At 40.7% G+C, this 26964-nt stretch overlaps 1 protein-coding gene across 2 annotated transcripts in view; it reads left to right on the top strand.

Annotated features, from left to right (window-relative positions):
• FIG4 (FIG4 phosphoinositide 5-phosphatase) overlaps positions 1–26964 on the top strand; it is a 143602-nt gene that overhangs the window by 66711 nt on the left and 49927 nt on the right. For both annotated transcript variants that reach the window (XM_047762592.1, XM_047762602.1), the window contains 5 exons: positions 10504–10642; positions 18280–18338; positions 20264–20411; positions 23059–23142; positions 25422–25617. In XM_047762592.1, coding sequence (XP_047618548.1) covers positions 10504–10642; positions 18280–18338; positions 20264–20411; positions 23059–23142; positions 25422–25617 — 626 coding nt within the window. The remainder of the gene's footprint in view (positions 1–10503; positions 10643–18279; positions 18339–20263; positions 20412–23058; positions 23143–25421; positions 25618–26964) is intronic.

The raw sequence follows: 26964 nt of genomic DNA on the forward strand, positions 1-26964 counted from the left end.
TTTATAGGTCATAATTCCAGGTACAACTTAGCTGGATTCTTTGCAGAGAGTCTCACAAAGCTGCAGACAAGATATCAGCCAGGATGTGGTCTGTTTTGGAGGCCTGACTAGGGAAGCATCCACTTCTCAGCTCATGTGTTTATTGGTGGAATTCAATTCTTTGCAGTTCCTTGTGGACTTTTTCTTTGTAGGACTCATAACAACTTGCTTCTTCATAGCTGGCAAGGGAAGGAGAGTCTCAAGGATGAGTTGGCTAGCAAGACAGAGTTTTATGTAACATACCGTAATCATGGGAGTGACATCCTGTCACTTGGCCATATCCCCTTGCTCAGAAATAAATCACCCACACACAAACAAAATCTGTATCAGGTTCCTAAGGCTCCTGGAACAGAATAGCACCAACTAGGTGACTTAATAGAAACTCATTATCTCACAGTTCTGGGGGCTAGACATTCAATGCTAAGTTGTCTGCAGAGCCTGGTTCCCTCTGAAACCCATAGAGAAGAATCCTTACTTCTTCCCAGCTTCTGGTAGTTTGCTGATGTTCCTTGGCATTCCTCAGCTTTCCTTGGCTTGCAACTGCAGCACTTCAATCTCTGCTTCTGATGTCGCATGGCCTTCTTCTTTTGTCTAAGTTCATGTCAGATTTTCCTCTTCCTATAGGGACACCAGTCATATTGGCCTAGGGTCTACCCTAATTCAGTATGGCATCATCTTAATTCGATTTCGTCTGCAAAGACCCTCTTTTCAAAGATTACATTGATGAGTACTGAGGGTTAGGACTTCGACATGTCTTTTTAGGGAGACATACACAGTTCACTCCAGAGCAGAGGATATTACACTAAGGTGTGAACAAGGAGGTGGGGCATATGGGACCCACTTTGGAGTCTACCACCTCAAGTAAGACTTGTCCCTATTGACACACTAGAGAGGGGTGGGAAACTGGTTGGCAGCCTGGTGGGGATGGGAGGAAAGTGCAAGACAGACCTGGAGATCCGGTGTGGTCTGGCCTCGCCAACCTTATCATCCTGCCATTCACCGCTTTCCCATCCCGCATCACTACTCTCTAGACACATGGACCTTCTGCAGTTTCCTACAGGTGTTCGGCTTCTTCTGCCACAGGCTCTAGCTCCATCCATTGGAACAAATGACTGCAATCTTCTGCGCCTTTAAAGCTCACTCTACTTTCACGTTCTTAAGGAAGGTCCTCCAGTTTTTGTTCTTGTAACATTCCGTATCTTTGTAGCACTTAACACAACTGCAGTTAAATCACTAACTGTGCCATTAGTTGTGTTGTGTGGCTTCCCACTTAGAGGGCTCCAGGAGTACTTTCATCACTGCAGTATCGCTAATGCCTTGCTTGTGACACATGAACTATTGGTAGAATGAATTAATAAGTGCATGAATTAATTCATTACCTGTGCCCTGCCCAACTTTCCCTTTTCCTTGAATTAAAAAAATTGATAGGACTAAGTATATCAGCCTAGTAATGTGTAGCCTGTCAGTAATGCCCTTAGGCTGCTCAGATCATATTTTTTGAATTCACTGAGAATTATGCCCATTGAACGACTCTGGGTGAGCTTAATGTATAATGTAAACCACAGAGCCCCTATAGACCTGAAGACTATTTAGATATTCCTCTGTATGCATGACTCCTTGAGCTGGATTTAGGAAATTAAAATTCAAAGTATATTAATCTGAATACAAATGCAGAATTAGGGAAGTCAGATTTAGAAATTCAAGCCAGTGGCGTAAGTTGAAATTCTAGATTTCTAAAGCAACTACATTAAGGTATTCTCTGCATCCTTTATTATACCTACTGCTGTAGTTCCCAATGAAGATATTAACATGTATTGATGTATTTCAATTGCCTACAACATGTGTTTCAAATAATTATTATCAATAGCTAAAAAAGACTGAAAATAACACGTGGGTTTCACTTTTTTTTTTTGTCTTTTATCCTTTTAGGACTGCACATGCGATACATGTTTTTATAAATTAGAATGGTTTTGAGATTATCTCTCTAAAAGCAGTCTAATTGGCTAAGTGTCATTGTTCTCCTAGTTTCCTAGAGCTTCTGTGACAAAGTACCACAGGCTGGGTGGCCTAAAACAGCAGAAATGCATTGTTGCACAGTTGTAGAGGCTGGAAGTCAGTTGCAAAGCAGAGTGTCAGAGAGCCGTGCTCCCTCAGAAGACTCCAGGGGAGTATCCAACTTGGCTCCTAGCTTCTGGTGATCCTTGGCATGCAACTGCAGCACTTTAATTTCTACCTCTCATGTCACTACATTGTTCTCTGTTCTGTCTTGGTAGCATTCTCCTCCCTGTGTGTGTGTGCACGTCTCTTCTTCTAAGGACACCAGTTATATTGGATTAAGGGTCCTGCCCTACTCCACTGTGACTGCCTCTTAACTTGATTATATCTGCAAAGACTTGATTTCTAAATAGGGGCATATTCACAGCTACTGAGGCTTAAGACTTCAGCATATCTTTTGGGGGGGGATACAGTTCAACCTGTAACACTTAGGTAAGTCGTGTGACAACAGGTGCCTCTCTCTGGGTGTGTGTTATCATGAAAAAAGGTTAAAACTTCTGTGATGGAAAGGGTCATCCACTATTCTGCCCTTTTCCTGTCAGCGTTGTCCTGAAATGAGGGTCATTATTGACACTTAAGGACCAGGTAATATGTTTTTTTTTTAATTTTTTATTTTATTTTTTTTTTTTTTTTGCTTTTTAGAGCTGCACTCAAAGCACATGAAAGTTCCCAGGCTAGGGATTGAATTGGAGGTACAGCTGTCAGCTTCCGCCACAGCCGCATCACCGTTAGATCTGAGCTACGTCTATAACCTACACTGCAGCTCATGGCTATGCCGAATACCCTCCAGGGATTGAACTCACATCCTCATGGATGTTAGTTGGATTCATTTCCGCTGAGCCACAATGGGAACTCCCTGTTTTTATTTTTTTAATTATTTTTTTTACATACATATATTCTTTTTCATTATTTTCCATTCAAGTGATGTGTTTTTCAGTAAGACTAGAGCACAGAGAATGAATGTATAGTGGCACATGATTTTAAAAAGGAGAACCATTAAAAGACAGTAACATGTAAAAGTAACATGACTTATAATGGAAAGGTATAACAAAATTAGACACAACTGAAAGAGTAACTATTAGGAAAGGAATTATTTTATGAATAATGTGGCTAAAACAGACTTCTTTATTTTGAGAAGCGTGGTGTCATCAGGGGTACAACTTAACTTTTAAATTACAATGGATATTATATAATGGTAATATATTTATAGAACCATTTTCTTTAAAGTGCTGAAGAAAACTTTGTAAAACTTAATCTCTTCATGTTATGCCTCTGGGGTGGGCAGGAAAATGCTTGAAATTAGGTTGTTAGGAATTTTATCCTTGGTTCATATAGACAGATTGATGCAGTGTGGGTAACCCACCTGCTTCCCTTTCAGGCTCATTTTAAAAACTGTTCTTGGGGCCTCGTATATTACCATGTTCTGAGGTTTGTCTTTTAAGAGGTGTCCTTTGGTTTCTGTGATAACCAACTGCATAGACATTGTAGGGAGAATAGGTACCTACCTATTCCCTTTAGATGTTAGGGAGAACTTTATAATTCCCTGAAGGACCTTGTCAAGTTCTTTCTAATTTTTGTTTTTAACATTTATATGTGAGTATTCCTGAATTTCTTTTTCCTGAAGCTTCTTGAATTTGAATCCTTATTATAAGAAAAATGCTCACACATACACATGCATACATATGCACACACATGTGTAACTTAAATGAATGAATGTGTGTGTTTTTATGCTTAAAAGAAACCATATCCTCCTTGAGAGATTGAGCAGGGGGGGAAAAAGGCTCACAAGGTAAAGACTTCAACGCTCATCATGCATAGAATGGTGAGCAAAGAGTGTGGTGATGGCACAGGCCAGCATCATGGTAGCGCTGTGCGCTAGTGGAGCAGTTTCTTTCCCTTTCTACTCACTCCTGAAAGAGGGGCGTGCAAGGGAGCATCTGAGCACGTTTTCCTTTATCAAGAAGAGGGAGGTTGGAGTTCTTTTGTGGCTCAGCAGTTTAAGATCCAGCATTGTCAATGCAGTGCCTCAGGTCGTGGCTGTGGTGAGGGTTGGATCCCTGGCCTGGGAACTTCCACAGGTTGTGGACTCAGCCAAAAAAAAAAAAAAAAAGAGCACCAGTCTTCTAGCCTTCTAAAGTCATATTCTAGTAGATTCAGAAGGAATAAAGCTATATTTGGCTATAGCAGAAAGAAAACAGCTGGAAAATGTTTTAGTAACATTTTATTTTTTTGCTTTTTAGGGTCGTACCTGTGGCATATGGAAGTTCCCAGGCTCGGAGTCAAATGGGAGCTACAGCCGCCAGTCACAGCCACAGCAACATGGGATCCGAGCCAAGTCTGTGACCTACACCACAGCTCCAGGCAACGCTGGGTCCCTGACCCCCTGATTGAGGCCAGGAATCGAACCCACATCCTCATGGATACCAGTAGGGTTCATTTCCATGGGGCCACAACAGGAACTCCCTTAATAACATTTTAAATCACATTAATAAAACTCTGACTAAAACTTAACTGTTCACCTGTTCTGCAACCAAAGAAGTTAAACATGGCAGAGCAAAAGTCACAATTATAACCTTGAGTTTAAACTGACCGTGCTTCTCCAAAAGATGCTCAAGAGATCCTTAGGGTCTTGCTGAATTTCCCTAGTATGTTCATTCTTTTGCTCTCCAAAGTGACCATTCATATTGGGTCCTCTCTCCCTAAACCAGTCTCAGCTGGTACCTTTGCCTCATTCTACACTGAAAAGATGTCACTGAGGGTGAACTCCTCCTTATAACTGGGTATGGTGATATCCTTATCATCTGCACTCGTAGTTCCACCTTAGATCATCTTACAGAGGTTGGAGTGGCCCTGCCCACCACCCCCTCCTCTGTGCTCTGTGTCCCACTCACCTGCTTTCCCCTGTCATTATATGCTCAGTGCTGTATACAGTTTGTTTCTTCCCTTTCATTTCCATTAGCATAAAAGCACACCTTAGGGAGTTCCCATCATGGCTCAGTGGTTAACGAATCCGACTAGGAACCAAGAGGTTGCAGGTTTGATCCTTGGCCTTGCTCAGTGGGTTAAGGATCGGCATTGCCGTGAACTGTGGTGTAGGTCGCGGGTGCGGCTTGGATCCCACATTGCTGTGGCTCTGGCATAGGCTGGCAGCTACAGCTCTGATTCGACCCCTAGCCTGGGAACCTCCATAGTGGCCCAAGAAATGGCAAAAAGACAAAAAAAAAAAAAAAAGCACATCTTAGGTTTTCCATCCAGCCTTTACTTCTGTCCTTAATCCTACAGCCGCTTCTAGCTAAAGTCCTATTTCTCTGCTCTCCTAAAGCAAAACCTCTTTAAAGAGTTATCTGTATACCTGTTTCCCCTCTCATATCCTGTTCTCTCTGCCTGCTTCACTGGGCCCCTGCCCTGTCGTGCCACTGAAACTGTGCTTGTCAAAATCACTAACAGCCTCCCGTTGCCAAATCCAGTGGTTCCTTTTCTCTCTTCATCTAACTCAGCCTTATCAGCTGCTTGTAGCACAGTTGAGTGCTCCTTTATTATTATTGAAGTATAGTTGATTTACAGTGTTGAGCCAATTTCTGCTGTACAGCAAAGTGACCTGGTCATATATATATATATATATATATATATATATATATATATATATATATTCTTTTTTTTCTCCCTCTTGCTTGAAACTCACCTCTGTGCTGTCTCACTCAGTCTCCCCAGTGACTTCCTCACGCCCTAATTCTAAACCTTCCTCTTCTCTTTCTACTCTTTGACCCGAGGGGCATCGCATCAGCTTTTAAGTACCATGCATTTGACACTCAAATTTCTCTCTGTTACCTTGACTCCTCCACTGAACTCCAGACTTATTATCTAAATGCCTATCTAGCTAGCATCTCCTCCTGAATATTTTACTGGTTTTCCACAGGTGCTGTAACAAATTATCCCAAACTTCGTGGCTTAAAACTGCACCTGTTTATGATCTCACAGTGTTTGTGGGTCAGAAGTGTGGGTACAGCATTCCTCAGCTGTGTTCTCTGCTTAGGGTCACACCAGGCTGAAATCAAATGAAAGCAATGAAGTTGAATGCAAGCAAAATGAAGTGCAAATGTGGGCAATGACCTGGAGGCTTCCAGGCACACTCAGGTTGTCGACAGAATCTTGTGCTGTTATAGGACTGATGTCCCTGTGTGCTTTTGGTGGGGGTCATTCTCAGTTTCTGGACACTTGGGGCCCACCCCATCTTCAAAGCCAGCAATGGCGCATCAGAGCCTTGAGCCTCAAATCCCTGCTTTCCTCTTCTCCTTTAAAGGATCTATGTGGTTACAGTGTACCCACCCAGAGAAGACAGGATGATTTTCCTAACTTGAAGTCAGTGATTAGTAATTAAGGTTAAATCTGCAAAGTCCCTTTCTCCATGTAATGTCAAATATTCTTGGGTACTAGAAAGGAAAGGTCATGAGACTGAGTTTCTTGCAACCACAGATATCAAAGAAGCATCTCAAACTGATTATTTTTGAGGCAAAAACACTGGCCTCTGTCCCAAACCTATTTCGCCACTTTTTTTTTTCTCCCATCTCTGCTCCCATTGTTGGGTTCAGAAACCTAGGAAGCATCCTTGATTCCTTAATTTTCCTTATCCTCCCCTATCTCATCTGTCAGCAAATCTGTTGGCTCCTCCTCCAAAATGTAGCCAGATCCTTCTGCTACTTCTCATCCTTCCTGCTGTCATGCTAGTGCACATAGCTGTGGCTCTTATCTGAACAACTGCGGTAGCTCCTGACTCCTTTCTCTGCCTCCCCTCTTTTGTTCCTACTCTTCACAGCAGCCAGAGTGAGCTTTTCAAGACTTAGCACTCCCCTCTCTAAAACTCCTTCCAGGGCTTCCCACTGCTTTTAGATTGATACCCATTACCATAACCTCCAAGGCCTGGTGTGGCCCAAACACTGCATTTCCCTTTGCCCAGCGCCCTTCAGCCCCCTGGCCTTCCTGCTGTTCCTGGAGCTACCCCACCTCCTCCCCCTTCCCCGACCACATGACCTAGGTGTCCCTCTCCTCTCCCATTGTAGGAGAAAATGTTCCAATAAAAATGTAGACAGGAGAGACCCCGGCCATGATGACTAAGCAAAGTCCATCCAACTGCCCCAACCACCCCCCACACACACACCTGCTTCTGTAAATTTGTTTCCGCATCTACTACCTTGCCTGACGTCACTCCGGTCCAACTAGCCAAGCATGGACCCGGAAGACGTAGCCCATAAAAGCCTTGTGAAACCCTTCTTCCGGGCTCAGACTCTGGAGATCCATCTCCTCTGAGCCTGCCGACCTGATAAACTTGAGTTCTCCAACTCTCCGAGTGCTCGCTTGGTTTCTCACCAGGTAAAAGAGCTGATCCACTGCAGCCACAGAGCTGCTGGAGCTGGTACACTACAGCCATGGGCTGTTGCCAGAGCTGATACGCTGCAGCGTAGGGCTGCTGGGTGTCTGCCGTAACACCATCACTCTCATGTCACTCTTGTTTTCCCATAGAACTTACATCCTCTGAAAGTACCTTGTATATGACGATGTTTCCTACTGTGAAGAAGGCCCATGAGAGCCAGAGTGGGTCTTGTGTAGACTCTATCCCTAGTGTGTGGGACACAGGAGGCTCTTGGATGAATGAATGTTTTCTTTCCACTTAGGAAAGAGATACATGTAAATTATAGAAAGTAGAATAACTCACAAATAAATCATTTAATCCTTACCTTCCAGAAAAAGCAACTTGTTCATATTTAGGAGAACATGATTCTCTGCTTTTGCCCTCTGAGAAAATGTGAGTAATCTTTATGACCCTAAATATTCTTTGACAGCATGATTTTTGGTAGCCTTGTGGCAGTCTGTCTTTTAGAAGCACCATGGAGAGGTTGTTCACTATTGTGCACCTAGTTCCCTTTTAAACAAACATCTTTGAACATGCACCTTTTTTGCATATTTTTGATGTTATGGACATTCCAGAAGCATACTTACTAGGTCAGAGTATAGATATTTTCAAGACTTTTAAAAAATATATGTGTAGCCAAGTAACCTTACTGAAAGGATATGGCAGTCAGTTTTCCCTCAGTGTAGGATGGGAGTGCCCATTTTGAAAAGTATTTGCCAGATAAATAAGTAGAAAAGTGGTATAGTGTTTTCAATTTGCATTTGTTTAATAACTAGTAAAGTTGAGTTTTTGTATGTTGTTATCTATTTCTAAAATTGCATGTTTCTCTTTATTAGGATGTTGATCTTTGTCTTTCTTACATTTAATTGGTCTTTATTTCAGTGTACAGTATGAGATAGTGAGCTACCTTCACTGCCCACTCCACCTCATGGCTAAATAGTACTATTCATTGAATAGTGTCCCTTTCCATGATGAATTTCAGAGGCCACTTTATCACAGACTTAATATTAGGTCAACAGATATTCTAGTTTCAAAATAAACTTTTGGCTAATCAAAAAGGATGGTTATAGTCAAGCCTGATCTATTTAAAAACAGTGCATACTAAAGCTGGTTAGTGTTGAACTTTTTGGATGGAGCTTGAATGGTACAGATTCTTTTTTCCTTTCAGGCGTGGTTGAATACAAATGAGGTAATCATTTTGCCGCCTTGTTATCTGCAGCTGCAGAGAACCCACCTGTTTTACACTCTTGTCTGCATCCAAAGTCCTGCTGTCTTCCTGAAGGTGACAGCCTTATCTGCAGTCGAAAGTAGCCAGGAGAAGATCCTCAGGCTCATTAGGGGTGGCCTTAAGAGTCCAAGCTTAGTAAAGCTTAGTATATCCAAAGACATATTTTAAGTTATAATAATAGGAGGACATTAACAAAGTCTTCATTATGATGTTTTGAAGAAATACCCTTAATTTGATTGTTTCTCAAGCTTACATTTTATCCTACTTGCTAAAAATTAAAGGAAGCTCCTATGAGGCTTAATAGTGGCCAAAAACACAAAAAATGAAAAACAACTCCTTGAAAACATGGCTGAAAAATGGAAAGCTTCTTCAGATAGAATTAAGATATTTTGAAGTACTACATAGTATGAATTATTAAGTGCCATTAAGGCTATTCAAGAAGCATAGAGAATATAATTACTGTAAAAGCAGTGTGTTTACTTTTGTATTGTGTTCAGAGGGTGCAAATTGGGGTGATTATGCCTGTATCATTTAATACTTGATGTTTTCTCTCAACAAATGGACCAAAAGGCCCCAAATATATTCAGCATATAAACACATCCCTTTTATATATTACTTTTAGCCTGAAAGGTAAGTGCTGTTATAATGGCATGCTTCCTGTCAAAACATATAACTAGACTACATGTTTGATGTACCATATTTCATTCATTGCCCCTGCCGAAACGACTGAATAGCCCAATGAGAACAGTGTTGCTAATTTCAGATGTCTCTGTGTTCGCTACAGCTGTTGGAAGAAAATTGATTTTATGATAATGTTATCTCGTTTCAAAAGCAGTCATTTCTATTGTGCTCTCTTTTAAGTTCTGTGCTCATTTTCAGAAAGAGGTTATTATTTATATTGTGGTTGTCTGCCCCACACCTGAATATACAAGGGCTTGGAGACAAGAATGGAAAAAAAGGAAACGAGGGGAAAGAATGAAGGATGCTAGGGAGGGGACTGGCAGAAAGGGAAGGGTGGCTCATGAGGCCACTTCAGTGCTCATCATCATTTTTAGCAGAATATATTAGGAAAAAGAAGAGGAGATGGAGCGTGTATATAGTGTCAATCTTATTAGTTTGTCGTGTATTTTGAAAAGGTAATTTTGGAGTGGGTGAATGGTTCAAATGAGCTTGTTTTCCCTGTGGTCACTCTGCCTTCGTTATCAAACACAAAAGGGGGCCGGGCAGGCCCACAGCTGTTGGGGACAGAAAATGTCAATATTGTCTCTGCTGAAGAAATGGAGAATTTTTCATGGATTAAAAGCAGAAACTTGGAAACGGACTTGTTCAAGGTTGTATAACAGAATATGGGTAGGAATTGGGCCATTTGATTTGTCTGACATCTCTCCTTGTCTTTTCAATAAAGTGAAGATGTTATTTGTTTCAGGTAAACGAACGTGTGGTGAGAATGTTTTTATTCTAAAAATAAAATAACTAAGGTTCGGTGGCAGTTCTTAAAGATTTTGAAGAGCCTCTCAAATTTCAAGAAGCAGTTTAGATTCAGTGTCTTCTAGGTTGTGAGATAAAAGAAATAAAAAGGAAACATTTTGAAACAAGATTTTAATTCTCAGAATCTTGGTGGCCCTCTTAGTTTTCCCGTATGTGTGTGGCTTTTGCAGTATAAACACTATTATTTTCACAACCTCACAGTTGTACCCTTATCTTCCTAAAAAAACATTCCCCTGAGTTATATGTCACTAATGGATTTCCTGAAATACATATTTTTGCCTTTTAGATGCTGATAGACAAGATTCCATTAATCTCTTCCTAGGAGTTTTCCATCCCACTGAGGGGAAACCTCACCTCTGGGAACTCCCGACAGATTTTTATCTGCATCATAAAAACACCATGCGACTTTTAGCAACAAGAAGAAGGTATTTTTCTTCCTATCCTACTATGTAAACTTAGCTTTGGTGTTACTCAGAATATGAGACACTTTCCTTTTTGAGGAATGATCATATAGACTAAAATAGTCTTGCCATGTGTTTGCCATGAGGAATTTAGTATCGTTGATGTCCTGATAGTAGGTGTGGGAAATGGTCACTAACAATTGGTGTTTTGCATTTTCTGTTACTATACAACGTTTCTGAACTTGATCCTTGAACCTAAGTTGACCCTCCAACTCAAGTGAACCATTAACATCATGAATGGGTGTTCCCCTCAAGCGTGGAGTGATAAAGAACTTTAACATCTCAGGAGTCGGTCTTTGTTTTTTAACTGTGGCATCTATGTGGCATCACTTTGGAATGCCAGCATTCTTTCCTCCGGGAAGCACACGGTGACGCTGAGAAGGGCAGGAAACGAGAGCGGTGGCCCTAGTGGCAGGTACTAGGGCCCTGCTGCTCAGCCTGGGCTTCCTAGAGTCTTTCAACAGTGTTGGTTACATGGATGGCAGGTAAATTGGTAGTGATAGCCCCCAAAGAAATGGACTGTTTCACTGAGGTGTTTGGACAGGATGCCCAAGGGTCAGGCAGGCTTGAGTTGGAGTCTCTGTAGCTGTGTGACCTTGGACTCATTTTCCTCACCTGCACAATGTAAATGACAGGACACACATCACAGCATTGTGCGGGTTTAATGAGAGGACGCTCTGGTGTTTTTCATTGAAGAGTCATGTACTAATAATGGGCAGCGTTGCTCACATGGGAGGTGGGACCCGGGTCCCTTCTGCTCAAAGGCCTGTGGTGTCACGTTCTCTCCCAGTGCCCTCTTCTCACAGCGTCAGTGCGCTGGAGCCCTTACTCTGTGCAATGACGCCTCCCAAACAATGCAGAGGTGTCGCCTGGCTGTGCTCATTGTGTGGACAAACCACAGAGAACCGGCAAATTAGCAAGTGCTGCTGTTAACAGCTGTTAGCAAATTCCATGTTACTTCAGGGATATTTAAAATAGGAAAGAAATGTCAGTTGATCTGTTCTCAATTTTGTTTTTTTTTAAGTGCATATTATTGGAATAACCGACTTAATACTTGAGCTTACTTTCCCTAGAAATGAAGCAGTGATGGTTTTTCCACTACATTTAATATTAATAAATGACTGCTGTGGAATTTTTTTTTTCTCTCTTTTTTAGAGTCGAACCCTCGGCACATGGAGGGTCCCAGGCTAGGGGTCTAATCAGAGCTATAGCCACAGGCCTACAACCACAGCCACAGCAATGCCCAATCTAAGCCATGTCTGCAACCTACACCCAACTCACAGCAAAGCCGGATCCTTAACCCACTGAGCAAGGCCAGGGATCGAACCCACACCCTCATGGTTCCTAGTCAGATTTGTTCACCACTGAGCCACGGCAGGAACTCCTGCTGTGGATTTTTGATGACAAAAAGTCTGGATCTAATTATGTTTGGTGAGAGGTAAGTATAAATACTTACATTTAGCTTTGGTGATGCATTTGACTATGGGTAAATGTGGTTGATGTTCTGAAGCTTTATATTGCCTTAAAGTATTGAAGCCAATAAGATACAACTTGGAAACAAACAAAACTTGATTTTCTGTTGTTGAAATTAGCTAGTAAATTACAACCATAAATTAAACCACTCACCTCGAGTTACATAACTGAGGCAGGCAGTGTTGGTGCTTATTTATGGGAACAAAAGGAAACCAATGTTTTGCTCCCATTTTTTTTTTAAAGGAAAGTGAGGTGCAGAGAGAATGTCTTAACTGAGATTATTCAGCTGGTTAGACAGAATCAGCTAGAAGCCTGCCCCTGAAAAGAAACAGGTATCAAAGTAGATGAATAGGGCTTTCACAGTTGATTAGGTCTCCTGTTTTTGTTTGTTTGTTTTTCCTAGAATATCAAAATTACAAAAATTGTTTTTGGGCATCCATAATTGATACTTATTCATCAACAGTGCTTCTAAAGGTTACAGGATAAATTTCAGTGCTCTGTTTTGGACTTTATAGTATCACTCCCCCCATACCGGTTATTTTGATGACAGTTAAATCAGTATGATAATTCTCAGAAAGAGTGACTAGTTGAGTCCAAGGCAATAGCCAGACAGGAGCAAAGATAGCAAGGTGGAGCCGGGTTGAATTTCTGCCAAGTGTGTGACCTTAGACCTGTTTCTTTCTTTTTTTTTTTATTTCCAGTAAATGTATTTTATTACTGTTTGGGTTTTTTTTGGGGGGTAGATTTTAATTTTTTCCATTATAGTTGATTTACAGTGTTCTGTCAATTTCTACTGTATAGCAAAGTGACCCAGTCATACATATATATTCTTTTTCTCACATCATCTTCCATCACGTTCCATCACAAGTGACTAGATATAGTTCCCCGTACTATACAGCAGGACCTCATAGCTTATCCACTCCAAATGCAATAGTTTGCATCTATGAACCCCAAACTCGCAGTCCATCCCACTCCCTCCTATCTGGAAAACTTGTTTTCCCAACCAAAAGATGGACATGACTGTGTATACCTCACAGGTCATTTTGAGAATTAAATGAAAAAAATATGTGGAAAATACTTATCCTGGGTCTGACACACAGTAAACACAGTCATGGAGCAGCCAGGCCCTGCGGGAGGGCCCTCAGCTAATATCCATGTGACCGGAGGGAAGTCGCATAACTGGTCCAATTCTCAAGTTTCCACATCAGTAAATAGAGATAATGATAGTATCTGACCGTGGGTTTTTCCGAGAATCAGATGAGATCACATAAATCCTTGGCACATAGTAAGTCCAACAGATATTTGTATTATTATTACTATTATTTAAAGAGATTACATTCTCTAGTTGTAACATTTATTAAAAATCACATAGGGTAAATAGTATGTCAGTTTGAGAGGTGGTCGTTCTCAGACACCTATCATGCTGAGATCTGCTTCTCTGTAACTTTACCTACTAATCTTAGTTCAACCCACTGTGACCTTAAGAACACAATTTCCTCATCCACTTGATAGTCTTAAATATTTGAAGTCAAGTTCACACATGGTCAAATCTCTTCTTCTCCTGGTTAAATAGCTCCACTTCCTTAGCTGTTTTTCCAATGCTGAGGTTTTAAGTCTGTTTAAACACTCGGGTGGCTCTCCTCTGCATTCCAGTCTCTGTCACTGCTCTTTTAATTTTTTTTATTACTTTTTATATAATGAATTTATTTTTTTATTATTTATAGCTGGGTTACAGTGTTCTGTCAATTTTCTGCTGTCAATTTTTTTATTACTTTTTATATAATGAATTTATTTTTTATTATTTATAGCTGGGTTACAGTGTTCTGTCAATTTTCTGCTGCGCTCGGTGACCCAGCACCACATACATGTATACATTCTTTTTCTCACATTATCATGCTCCATCATAAGTGACCAGACATAGTTCCCAGTGCTATACAGCAGGATCTCATTGCTAATCCATTCCAAAGGCAGTAGTTTGCATCTATTAACCCCATGCTCCCAATCCATCCCACTCCCTCTTCCTCCCCCTTGGCAACCACAAGTCTATTCTCCAAGTCCATGATTTTCTTTTCTGTGGAAAAGTTCATTTGTGCCGTATGTTAGATTCCAGATATAAGTGATACCATACAGTATTTGTCTTTCTCTTTCTGACTTATTTCACTGAGTATGAGAGTCTCTAGTTCCATCCATGTTACTGCAAATGGCATGATTTTGTTCTTTTTATGGCTGAGTAGTATTCCATTGTGTATATATACCACATCTTCCTAATCCAATCATCTGTCAATGGACATTTGGGTTGTTTCCATGTCTTGGCTATTGTGAATAGGGCTGCAATGAACATATAGGTGCATGTGTCTTTTTTCAAGAAAAGCTTTGTCTGGATATATGCCCAAGAGTGGGATTGCTGGGTCATACGGTAGTTCTCACTGCTCTTTTTAAACTGTGTTATCCAGACTTGGATCCAGTAGTGGTCAGAGTTTGGTCTGATTCATGCCAGCTGTTGTGGGACCCCTGGTACATTATTCCCCTTGTTCTGGATACTCTATTTTTATCATTAAGTGTGAGGTCACATTAACTGTTTGCAGCAATGCCGTCATAATGTTAGTTCTCTGGGCTTCTTCTCCATTAGAACTTTCAGGTCTTTATAACATGTCCTTCTGCTATGCCTTGTCTATGCCACCTTGTCGTGCTCATATCTGCTCTGCGTGGTTATTATATCCTTTTTATCAATTATTTCTTCTAGCTTTGTAGCTTCTTCAGGTTTAATTAGCTAGCCGTCTTGGTGCTAATACAAGTCCTTGATGAAATAGGGTAAATCCTTGAATAGAATAGGGTAGATGGCAGAGCCCTGTGGAATACCATCACCAAGTCCTGCCTCCTTAACATTGTTTTGTGATTTTTGATTGGCATTATTTAAAAAGCTGTAACTTACTATGCGATCAACACTTGACTACCCTGTCATCCTGCTCTGCTTTTTCTAGCTTGTTCACAAATATCATTTGCTTTGCCAAAGTCCCTATATGTTATTTCAGAGGGTCTCGCAAGTTGACTAGGGGAATTAGTTTTTAGTTTTTTGAAAATCTGCCCAACCTTTCTGTGTGAGCCAGTGGAATTACACACCCTTTTTTTTTTTTTTTTTTTTTTTTTTGCTTTTTAAGGCTGCATTTGCAGCATATGGCAGTTCCATGCTAGGGGTCAAATTGGAGCTACAGCTGTCGGCTTACACCTGTGTCAGCCACAGCAGTGCAGGATCCGAGCCACATCTGCGATCTACACCACAGCTCATGGCAACACCAGATACTTAACCCACTGAGAGAGGCCAGGGATCCAACCTGCATCCTCACAGATCCTCATCAAATTTGTTGACAGCTAAGCCACAAAGGGAACTACTGAATTGCACACTCTTAATACTAGGGATGGAAAAAGAAAAGAAGCTGACTCACTAGGTATTGATGCAAAGGAGGAAGTCGCACTGGAATTGCAGTTTTCCAAGCTCTGAGACCTGGTCTCAAAGCAGGTTTCTGTGCCTGCACAGGTGCTCATTAGAGTAGTGCCTGGTGGGAAGGTGATAAAATGCCCTCCTGGATCTCAGATGCTTTCCTCTTCCATCCATCTCAGCTCAGCTTCCTTAGGATAGGTATTTCTTTGGGCTTCTTTGCTTCTGGGACCCACTCAGAAGAGCTGGACTTTTTAAAAAGTATTGTTAGGTTGCATTATCTTCCCGAGGGAGATAATTTAGTAATATTCAAAAAAACTTCTGGCCTGCTCTCAAATCACTAATATAAGATCGATCATCTCAATTCTTTCTCTCCACATGGTGCATTCTGAGTTGAAACACATTCTTTATAATGTTTACTCCTTTTTCCTGAGTATGCTTGTAGTGAGCACCATTTTTTAGGAAATTACTTATAGGTGAGCTGATAACTTCTCTGCTTTCCTCCTCTGCTAAAGTCAGGTCATCACAATATAGAATTTATGCCTGTGCTTGCTCACATGCCAGCTCCCCTCCCCCGTCCCCCCCACCTCTCTCTTGCATTTGTATGCACACATCCCTCTGAAACTGTTAGCCCCTGTCTTTTATATTCCCCTGATTTGATAGTCTGATTCTCCTATAAGAAACGAAAATGAGATTAGCCTGGTGTGGCTTGTTTTAGTGACTATATGAGGTTTCATAGAAGTCACTGGTCATCTTTTTTGGCTGCTTGTCATACATACATGATTTGATATTTCACCAGCATTGATGGCCCACTCACTGCTGTATGGTTTTTGGAATCTTTAACTCTTCTTGCTTTTGAGCATCAAGACAGCATTTGCTCATTTCCAGGTTAAGTTCCATGCTTCACTGTTTCTTAAAAGTTTACTGATCTCAACTGCACCAGGACAGTGCTCTTAGAGATGCTCTGCTGCCCTCTTCTATCCCTTGGGCTTGCACAATTCCAGCTTTTCTTGGGTTTTTCTCTTTCCAGCATGAAACTTACCATTACTGGTAAAGATAGAAACAATACCAGAATTAAGTGGCTATACTGTCTGTCATTATTTTCTTTTTTGGGGGGGCTTTTTTTCCTTTTTTTTTTTGCCTTTTGTCTTTTTAGGGCTGTGCCTACAGCATATGGAGGTTCCCAGGCTAGGGGTCAGAGCTGCAGCTGCCAGCCTATGCTAGAGCCCCAGCAACGCCAGATTGGAGCCGCGTCTGTAACCTACACCACAGCTCATGGCAATGCTGGATCATTAACCCACTGAGTGAGGCCAGGGATTGAACCCACAACCTCATGATTCCTAGTTGGATTCGTTTCCATTGTGCCACAACAGGAACTCCCTTAAACAGCCCCTTTTGCATCAGCAGGAGCTCGTTATAAATGCAGAATCTCAGGGCACCTACTGAATCAAAATCTGCCTTTGCACAGGATCACCAAGTGTACACTTATTTTGAGAAGCACTGCTCTAAAGCATTACTTCACTTTCAAACAAACCTTTAGGAACCATTCCTGTTATCATAGTACTACCCCTCCACCCTCACGGAATTAACTAGGCTTCCTGGTCCTTCTTTTTGGTCTTCCTTCGTCAGGTATTCTGCTTTCCATCTCTAGAGAATTCTTTATGTTGGCTGTTTCACTTAAATCCTCCTTATTCATCATAATTGGGAGTATTCAAGATGGTGATGTCAGCATTTTATTTGTTAAAAGCCTTTCATTTATTTAAAATGATCTTTTAGCGTTTTTGGCTATAGGCGCTTATTGCTGAACCTCTTGAAAATCTGTTTTGTTTTGTTTTTTTTTTTTTAATTGATAACTCATTTCACATCATTCCCTTTCCTAGCTCTCATCTACTTCGATGTAGCATTTTCCTCCTAAATATCCATTTTGTTGGAATTTGATTTAGATTCAGTGTTCAGAGAGAAGGCAGTTCAGGAGTCTTTCAGATTCTTTGCTCCTGGTGGATGAGTCCACTAGCAGAAGCCCATGTGACTGAAATTCCCTGCCTGACTCTGACTGACCTCTATAAACAAGCAGTGAATAGTTACAGTTCAAGATTAATAGGAGCCATACTGTTTCCTAAGGGAACTTGTTCTTTAGGACGCTCCATTCACTGAATGATTTTGCTGAATGGTTTTCATTAACTCTGCACACAGACCGAGACACACTGAGCAGAGGTGAAAAATTAATCTAACTCTCAGCTAACTATACATGGGAAAATCCTACTGGCCTGGTAGGTCCTGTTGCTCCTGGTGGCAGGTGATAAAGCATCACAGGCCTGTGGAGAAGTGAACAGCAGCTCATTGTGCCTGGCTCAGTGTACCCAAATCGTTTTTTTTTTTTTTTTTTTTTTTAGCTAAACGTAAGTAACATCACAGCATCTTGACTCTCAGACAAGTTGGGGGGCATTTTTGTAGATCTCTCCTGTAGCTGAAACAAGAAGGAGGGGCTGGGAAAGGAAAGAACTTGTTGAAGACCTACTGTGCCATGAGCTTCACTGATAGGTTTTTCAAGAAAAGAATTAATTTTGAAGTACAGGCAGCATTTTGCTATAGACCATACAACTCCTTTCATCCAATGAATTGTAAAAAACCAACATTTACATTTGATCCATCTTACCCCCCTCCTTTTTTTTTTTTTTTCTTAATTTTGTAGTTATACTTACTGGTGGACACCAGAGGTAATAAAACATTTACCGCTGCCTTATGATGAAGGTAGGTACACTGTTTCTGTTTTAGTTTTATACTAACATTTTAGGATGGTTCTTAAATGAGCTTGAAGCATTAAATTCTTTGCATATTATATTTTATTAGAAAGAAATAAGTACTCTGTGTTACATGGCTGTTGCGATAGGAGACTGTAAAATCTTAGCTCTTTTAAGGACGAAGATTGTGTTATACTGCTTTTATCTAAGTGCACCAATATCTTTTATTGTGTCTTACAGTTGTTAGGGAGGTCTCTGAAATGTTCAGTGGATATAATATGTCAGTTCCTCATTTTAAATGAGTACTTAGGAGGTCCCGTGGTGGCTCAGTGGTTAACGAATCCGACGAGGAACCATGAGGTTGCAGGTTCAATCCCTGGTCTTTCTCAGTGGGTTAAGGATCCGGCGTTGCCATGAGCTGTGGTGTAGGCCTGTGTATACAGCTCCGATTAGACCCCTAGCCTGGGAACCTCCATATGCCAAGGGAGCGGCCCTAGAAAAGGCAAAAAAAGACAATAAATAAATAAATGAGTACTTAATATATTTCTAGATATTTGGGAATAGGGAAGAAGTGGAGACCCAATCATCACAAGGAGAAACAGAAACTTTTCCTATATCTAAGCAGTGAAAAAAGTAAAGATATGTGTATAGATGTCCATTTTAGTCACTCAAGTTAATTACGTATTAATTTGGCAGAAAGGTAGGAAAATTTTCATATTAAAAGAATACCCTCAAACATATAATAACATTTCCAAATTTAAATGACTGCCCAGTTGGAAATAGAGTTTAGTCCTGATGCTGTTCCTGATTCCTCTGACCATGAGCAAGCCAATTTTCCCAACTGTGAAAGGATGCTAAGATTTATGCCCAGTTTGAGGAATCCATCTGGTCATGGTTGACCATCCTGGCTTGGGTGGTAAAGGCCATAAGGTAGGAAGATTGCAAATGATTTTATGTTTAAAATTATTTTAAAAATTATAGTTGATTTTCAGTGTTGTGCCAGTTTCTGCTGTACAGCAAAGTGACTCAGCCATATATATATATGTGTGTATGTATATATATTCTTTTTTCATCATGTTCTAACCCAAGAGAATGGATATAGTCCCCTGTGCTGTACAGTAGGACCTCATTGCTTATCCATTCTAAATGTAATAGTTTGCATCTACTTTTATTTTTTTTTAATTTTTTTTTATTTATTTTTTTTGTCTTTTTGCCTTTTCTAGGGCCGCTTCCTGCGGCATATGGAGGTTCCCAGGCTAGGGGTTGAATCAGAGCTGTAGCTGCCAGCCTGCGCCAGAGCCACAGCAACACAGGATCCAAGCTGCATCTGCAACCTACACCACAGCTCATGGCAACGCCGGATCCTCAACCCATTGAGCAAGGCCAGGAACAGAACCCGCAACCTCATGATTCCTAGTCAGATTTGTTAACCACTTCGACACGACGGGAACTCCTGCATCTACTTTTAAAAAAGTATCTGTAACCTTGAAACTCTAAGCAAAATCATAACCCATGTTACTAAGAAGGTTTTGTTGTTCTGGGAGAGGGGATGGGACTTTAATAACCTAATATTGCCCATAATCAGGATTTGAAATTTAAAGGAAAAATCGAGTGAAATAGTGCATAATTTTTATCTAGAAGGCAGAGGGTATTTATTTAAGAGCAGAAAGGAATTTAAAGCGCTGAGTAATTTGACTTCTAAAAGAATTCTGCGCTTCCATCCCAGCTTCCAGAGGCCCCCACCTCCTTAGAGCTTGTCCCGCTCAGCTCAGTGTATATTCTCTGCACACATCTCACCCATCTTCCGAGTGTGAAAGTACCAGAGGCAGGAGCTGAGCCTTGTTCAGTGTGCTGTGAACACAGTTGACGTTACAGAAATGTTTGCGAGCTGTAATCTAAAGACTTGAAGAGTAACAGGCAGTTTCTCTCTCTTAGTTATCTGTGCTGCAAACTTGAAGAAGTTGATAGTGAAGAAATTTCACAAATATGAAGAGGAGATAGACATCCACAACGAGTTCTTTCGACCACACGAGCTGAGCAGTTTTGATGATACGTTTTGCTTGGCTATGACAAGTTCAGCACGGTAAGTTGCTGGTTCTCTGAAGCTAGACGGCTTAGTTTACATAGATTTTCTTTACCAGAAATCTCTTCTGCAAGCCTGCTATCAGGTGGCCATTCAGCCTCTGAATTCCTCCTGCGACGGGAGCCAGCACTGTGGAGGCTGTCCTTGTATTGTTAGACAATTGGAGTTAAATTCTTCTCTTAGAGAAGTTGAAATGTGCCTCCCATCTGTCCTGGTTTGTCATTTGGAATAAACTCAGTTTTTTTGAATGGAACATGAAACTTGAGAGTTAAGATAAATTACTGGACAGAAAGCATAGTCTTGGGTACTAGAAAGGCCAGCATATGAATCTTAGACCAGCCATGGCTTACCTGTGTGACCTTAAGAAAATTATCCAACTGATCTGAGTCTCACTTCTTCATTTCATATAGATAGGGGTGTGTGTCATACACACAAACACACACATACGCCCCAAGTGCCATATGTAGTACCTGCCTGACACAGCTAGGTGACTCATAGACGGTGGCTCTCATTATAGTACAATTTTTATTAGGCACAGAACAAGTCTAGTTCCTCTTTGATGTGCCAGCCCTTTAGATTTTTAAGGAGGCAATATTAATTTTTTCAGGGTAAATATCCTTCTTTCCTTCATAACTCCTTTGACATTGTAGACTCTCTGCATCCTAGCCTGTCACCTTTGAATGTACTTTATTTTTCCATCTCTTTTCCAGTTTGATGGGACCTTTTGGAAAAATGATGGGACTAGAATAAGAAAATCAGGCAAAGAAAATCAATTCTTGATCATTATGTTTTATACCAAAGTTTACAATTTATTTTTAAATTGTACAATTTATTTTTAAATTGTGCAATTTATTTTTAAATTATACAATTTATTTTTGTGCTTACATAGTGTATTTTTACATTTTCTTCAAAGGTGATATATGCATGCCTAGACCTAAGTGGTACATGTAGAATCATTTATTTTATGGTTTGTTTCCTAGAAATCTTTCCACATGTTGCTTCAGTTTCACATACAAATTTTGGAATTTTCACTTGCTTAATTTTCAGTTACATTCATGAAAGTTTACCAGTTTTAACTGTAGGATCATTGTCATTTTCCAGAACTTTGCAGTTCGGCAAAGGTTGAATGATGTTACATATGTGTATACGTACAGATATCCAGTTGATTTTCTTTATTTACAGGAGTTACGCTGTATAAAATTCCTACAAACAGAGAACACTGAACAGTTCCTCTTAGGGGAAACAGCGTTAGGTTCCTGCCAGCCTCTGATCATAATAACATTTTTGTCAGCCAGTCCATGAGTAACCTTGCTTTGTGTGCTTCTGTTTATAGATATATTACTGAATATACATAGTCAATGCATTTAACATTGAGCTTAGAGCCAAGTGCATTGCCACTCATGCCTGAATGAAGCTTCTGTAACTTGCCTATTTTCTTTATAACACACAGCTTTCCTGTGCTTAGAAATGCTAGGTAGGTTCAGCTTTCTGCTTGGGGGCCATTTTAGATGGCGAAATCACCAAAAAGCACAAAAAAGTGTGACAAATATAGCACTAAATGGACTGTGAAAAGGACACTTGTTTTCAGAATGAGAGCTAAAGCAAGGAGACGGAGCATTACCTTATTGCACCTCAAACTGGGACCATGAGCATTGGCTTACTCTAATTTTTCACTGAGCTGCACAGGCACCTGATTGCAGCACAAGAGCTCTGAGTGCTGAATTTGGGGTTACAGATAAATTTTACTGAGTAAGCAAATTCTCAAATATGGAGTCCACATACAATGAGGATTGACTATTTTATGTTCAAAAAGAATGTAAGAAAAATGAAATCACATTGGAAAAACAACATTTTCAAACTGTTAAGAAGGCATTTTGAGTCAGATTCAATATTACTCTTGTTTCCTTCAAAAAAAAAAAAAGTTAATATTGAGTCACACACTTGGAGCAGTATCCTTGCTAGACATTGAGTCTTATCTGCATAAATCATGCAGCTGTTGCCTTTTTTGGCATCTATTAAGGAGTTTGGTCTGGCTTTAGCAGTAGCAGTAGGAAAGGCCCTGTATTGTGAGGAAGTAGCTTCAGCTTATCTCAGCAAGTGGCAAATTAATAGCTTCTATTTAAAGTGTTCCAACAGTGTTTTAATGAACTAACCCCAGCCTAATGAGGCAGATGCTGATACTTCAATTCATACTACCGTGTTTTTAATCATTACTTCCACCTCCTTAGGTGGTATAGTGTAATAAAAACATTGTCCATAAAACTGGGTGGCTTAGTGTTCTGCCATTGGTTTTATGGGTTTAATTTTACCTGAAAATGCATTGTGATACACAACCAGAGAGTATGCATCTTAGCAGTAATTCAGGTATCAACTCTTTACCAGTAAACAAAGTCTTAAATTCAAAACTGTTGGGCCCGCATAGTCAGAGAAAATTCACAGTAAAGACTGAGAACCTTGAAGTTACCAGGTGCCATTAATTTATGGGGTTTTATGGCCCAGATCACCTAAACTCTCCTGAACATTTGGCTTAGAATATATAAAGCTCTGAGGCTTAAGAAGAAATAATACAGGGATGTGAATTGAGGTGGAAGCTAATGTCATTTGGATAGACAATGATTCACATGGAATTTTTTTCCCGTTTCTTCAGTGACTTTATGCCTAAGACCGTTGGCATTGACCCAAGTCCGTTTACTGTGCGTAAGCCAGACGAAACCGGAAAATCAGTATTGGGGTAAGATTTGCATGTAGAATGAAATTTTAAAGACTCATGTAAAATAATATAGCGCTTGCAATATAATTGCCACCAGAAACTAAGAATGTCAAGTAAGCTCATTTGGAGCACAGCCCATTTCACAGCATCACCACAGGTAGTTTATTTATAGCTCTGGGATCATTAAAGCGTTTGACATTGAAAGTAGAACTTATGGGAATTTCAGCAACCCAGTGCATTGTATTATTTTAAATTAGGAGTTTCACAGATGGCATAAAGGCAGGTAGAGATAATGTGTATGTCCTTTAATAACTCAGCATCCTCTATTTCCCACAACATCAAATACTTAGGTAAACATTTATATTCATTGTATTTATTTTTGTTGGCGTCCCAAGGAAACAGTAAAGCAAACATGCTCAGACAGAGAACTTAATAGATGTTCTATGTGCTACTATAAAGTTGTTTTGAGCATGACTGTGATTTTATTAATGCACTAATACGAGGAAGAGAATAAACCATGTTTATAGTCTTTATGCTTTGAGACTGGAATGAAAGTGTTCTAGCATAAGAATCTCTGGTACTTCCACTGACCTGAATAATCCCAGTGATAAGATTTCTTCTAGGTCCTGGCCAGACTGATGCTGAGTCCTAATAGTATTTTGGAATGCGTACGGGGTACTAATTGGATTCTAGCTTCATGTGGTTTATACAATGAGATGGATACTACTGTTTTCCAGATAATGCCATTTATGTGGCTTAAATTTGTGACCTTCAATAGCATCATGTTAAGCAACGGCCTGGGTGCTAAGAGGAATTTAAAAGAAGGAATGTTCTCAGGACATTTAGAATTTGAGTTCCTGGAACAAATATTTAAAGGACCAGATATTAGTGTATAGTGCCAAAATGTATCAACTTTTAGTTTCAGGAAGTCAGAAATAAATTTACTTTCTGTAATTTTTTTTTTAATGGTCTTTTTAGGGCCGCACTTGGCAGCATATGGAGGTTCCCAGGCTAGGGGTCCAATCGGAGCTGTAGCCACCGGCCCACACCAGAGCCACAGCAACGTAGGATCTGAGCTGCGTCTGCGACCTACACCGCAGCTCACGGCAATGCCGGATCCCTAACCCACTGAGTGAGGCCAAGGATCAAACCCACAACCTCATGGTTCCTAGTCGGGTTCGCTAACCACTGCACCACACGGGAACTCCTGTTTTCTGTAATATCTAACCCTTGGTCAGATAGTATTACATGCTTCTTTCCTAGAAAATGAATATTAATGGCATTTTAAGTCCTTTGCAGTTTTTTAAAAGTAAGAATGAAATATTGAATTTTTCATAAAAGCCAAAAATATTATCATAGAATGTTTTCTGAATTAAAAAAAAGAAAAGAAACATTATTCTTACTACTCTCAAATTTGGCACTAAAATAAAAATAAATGTTTTTTTTTGTTTTTAACCATGTATTAGCTATTATTAGAAGGGATGTTCAGCAAATATAGCTATTTGCTAATAAAACAATTTAATTTTTTAAACTTTATTTATTTTTTAAGGCTGCATTTATGGCATATGGAGGTTCCCAGGCTAGGGGTCAAATCGGAGCTGCAGCCGCTGGCCTACACCACAGCCACAGCAACACTGGATCTGAGCCACATCTTTGACCTACACCGCAACCGCAACGTTGCATCTTGGATTGTTCACCCACTGAGCGAGGCCCCAGGGATCGAACCTGTGTCCTCAGGGATACTGGTCAGATTCGTTTCGGCTGAGCCACGGTGGGAACTCCTAATAAAACATTTTAAAATTTTAGTTTATGTTCATCAGCTGCTCATTACTTTGGTACACGTAATAAGCTGCTACTGTGATTGATAAAAATCCATAGGAGGGACAGAAATACACATGGATTTGGCTGTCAGCCCTTTCTTCAAGCTCCTATAGATTGTAGGTAATTTTACTAATATCTCAAATGTAATAGTCTTCTATTATTGTACTATAAATTTTGAAAATACTGATTTCAGTTACCAAAGGAAGACACAGTAGCCGAGTGGTGAAAAGCCTTTTCTGCACACTACTAGCACATACTTGTTTATTTTCTGAATTTATAACAAGGCTTAAATTCATATAAGCTCAGTACATGATAAAATATTAAACTTTTCCCTTTAGCACAACTTGAAGCCAGAAACTAGCTTCTCCCAGACATTTTCTTAGGCTTCTCCACGACTAGGCTTTGGGATAGGGTGGTACACAGTGAGTGTTGAGGGTTCTGTTGACAGATGCTTCACAACCGTATTCATCTTTTTAAAGAAACAAGAGCAACAGAGAAGAAGCTGTGCTACAGCGGAAAACAGCTGCCAGCGCCCCGCCTCCCCCCAGCGAGGAAGCCGCGTCCAGCAGCTCCGAGGATGACTCGGGCACCGACCGGGAGGATGAGGGCTCTGTGTCCCAGCGCTCCACTCCAGTGAAGATGACCGACACGGGCGACAGTGCTAAAGTGACAGAGGTGTGGGCAGCAGAGAGGAGCGTGCTGTACCTCTCAGGGCTTGGGAAATACCTCTGCTTTCGGTGGGAAGGCTGAGAGGGAGAAAAGGTCACAGAATGACACATCATTTCTAACACGTGGTGTTTGAGGCTTCATGGAGATGCATACCTTTGCCACAGACATTATGAAAATGGCTTCGTTTTAAATTTCACCAAATTGGTGTCTTTGCTCCTGGGTGTAATGGTACATTTTTTGGTATCTCAGAATTTTTTTTTTTTCTCCTTTTTAGGGCCACTTGTGCAGCATATGGAAGTTCCCAGGCTAGGGGTCCAATCAGAGCTGCAGCTGCCAGCCTACACCACAGTCACAGCAACGCCAGATCACAGCCTTTTGTGCGACCTACACCACAGCTCATGACAATGCTGGATCCTTAACTCAATGAGTGGAGCCAGGGATCAAACCTGCATCCTCATGGATGCTAGTTGGGTTCATTAACGCTGAGCCACAACAGGCACTCCCACCACAGAATTCTTTCAGAGACCCTGTGCCTCTTTGAGCAGCCCATCCAGTTGAGGTCTGTTCATTCCCTTGCTCAGCACATTGTTGGAACGCAGGGCTTGGACCTGGGCCTCACAATCTTGGCAGAACCCCAGTGGGAAATTTGACCTGTTCAATTCAACATTACCTTTATACTGAGGGAAAACACAAGGTAAGTAAACAGCAGAAAAACCAAATTTAGCTTTGGGTAAAATTTGATTTCTAGAAATAGCCAAAAGTCAGTCAGAGGTAGAGATGGCATAACATTTTATATGTGATGGTGTAAGAACTGAATCCAGTCCAGCTACAACCTGTTGGCCAAACCATCCTGCTGCCTGTTTTATAAATAACCAGCCATAACTTTTTTTTTTTTTTGCTTTTTGCTTTTTGATTTTAGGGCCCCACCCACAGCATATGGAGGTTCTCAGGCTAGAGGTCTAATCAGAGTTAGAGCTGCTGGCCTACACTAAGCCACGGCAATGCAGAAGCCAAGCCACGCCTGCAACCTATACCACAGCTCACAGCAACTCCCAACCTTTAACCCATTGAGTGGGGCCAGGGATCCAATCTGCAACCTCATAGTTCCAAGTTGGATTTCGTTTCTGCTGCGCCACAACAGGAACTCTCATACCTTTTTGTTTTTATATTGTCTACTTGTGCTTTTGCCCTGTGACAGCAGAGTTGAGTAGTTTTGTCAGAGATGATATGACGCAAAGAACCTAAAATATTTTCAGCCTGGCCCTTTATAAAATATATTTGGCAACTCCTGAATTATACAAAAGCAGTAAATTACCTAGTAGTTGTTTACCCCAAAATAAGCTATTTTAGTGA

Source organism: Phacochoerus africanus, chromosome 2 (assembly GCF_016906955.1).
Source record: "Phacochoerus africanus isolate WHEZ1 chromosome 2, ROS_Pafr_v1, whole genome shotgun sequence".
Lineage (NCBI taxonomy): Eukaryota > Metazoa > Chordata > Mammalia > Artiodactyla > Suidae > Phacochoerus > Phacochoerus africanus.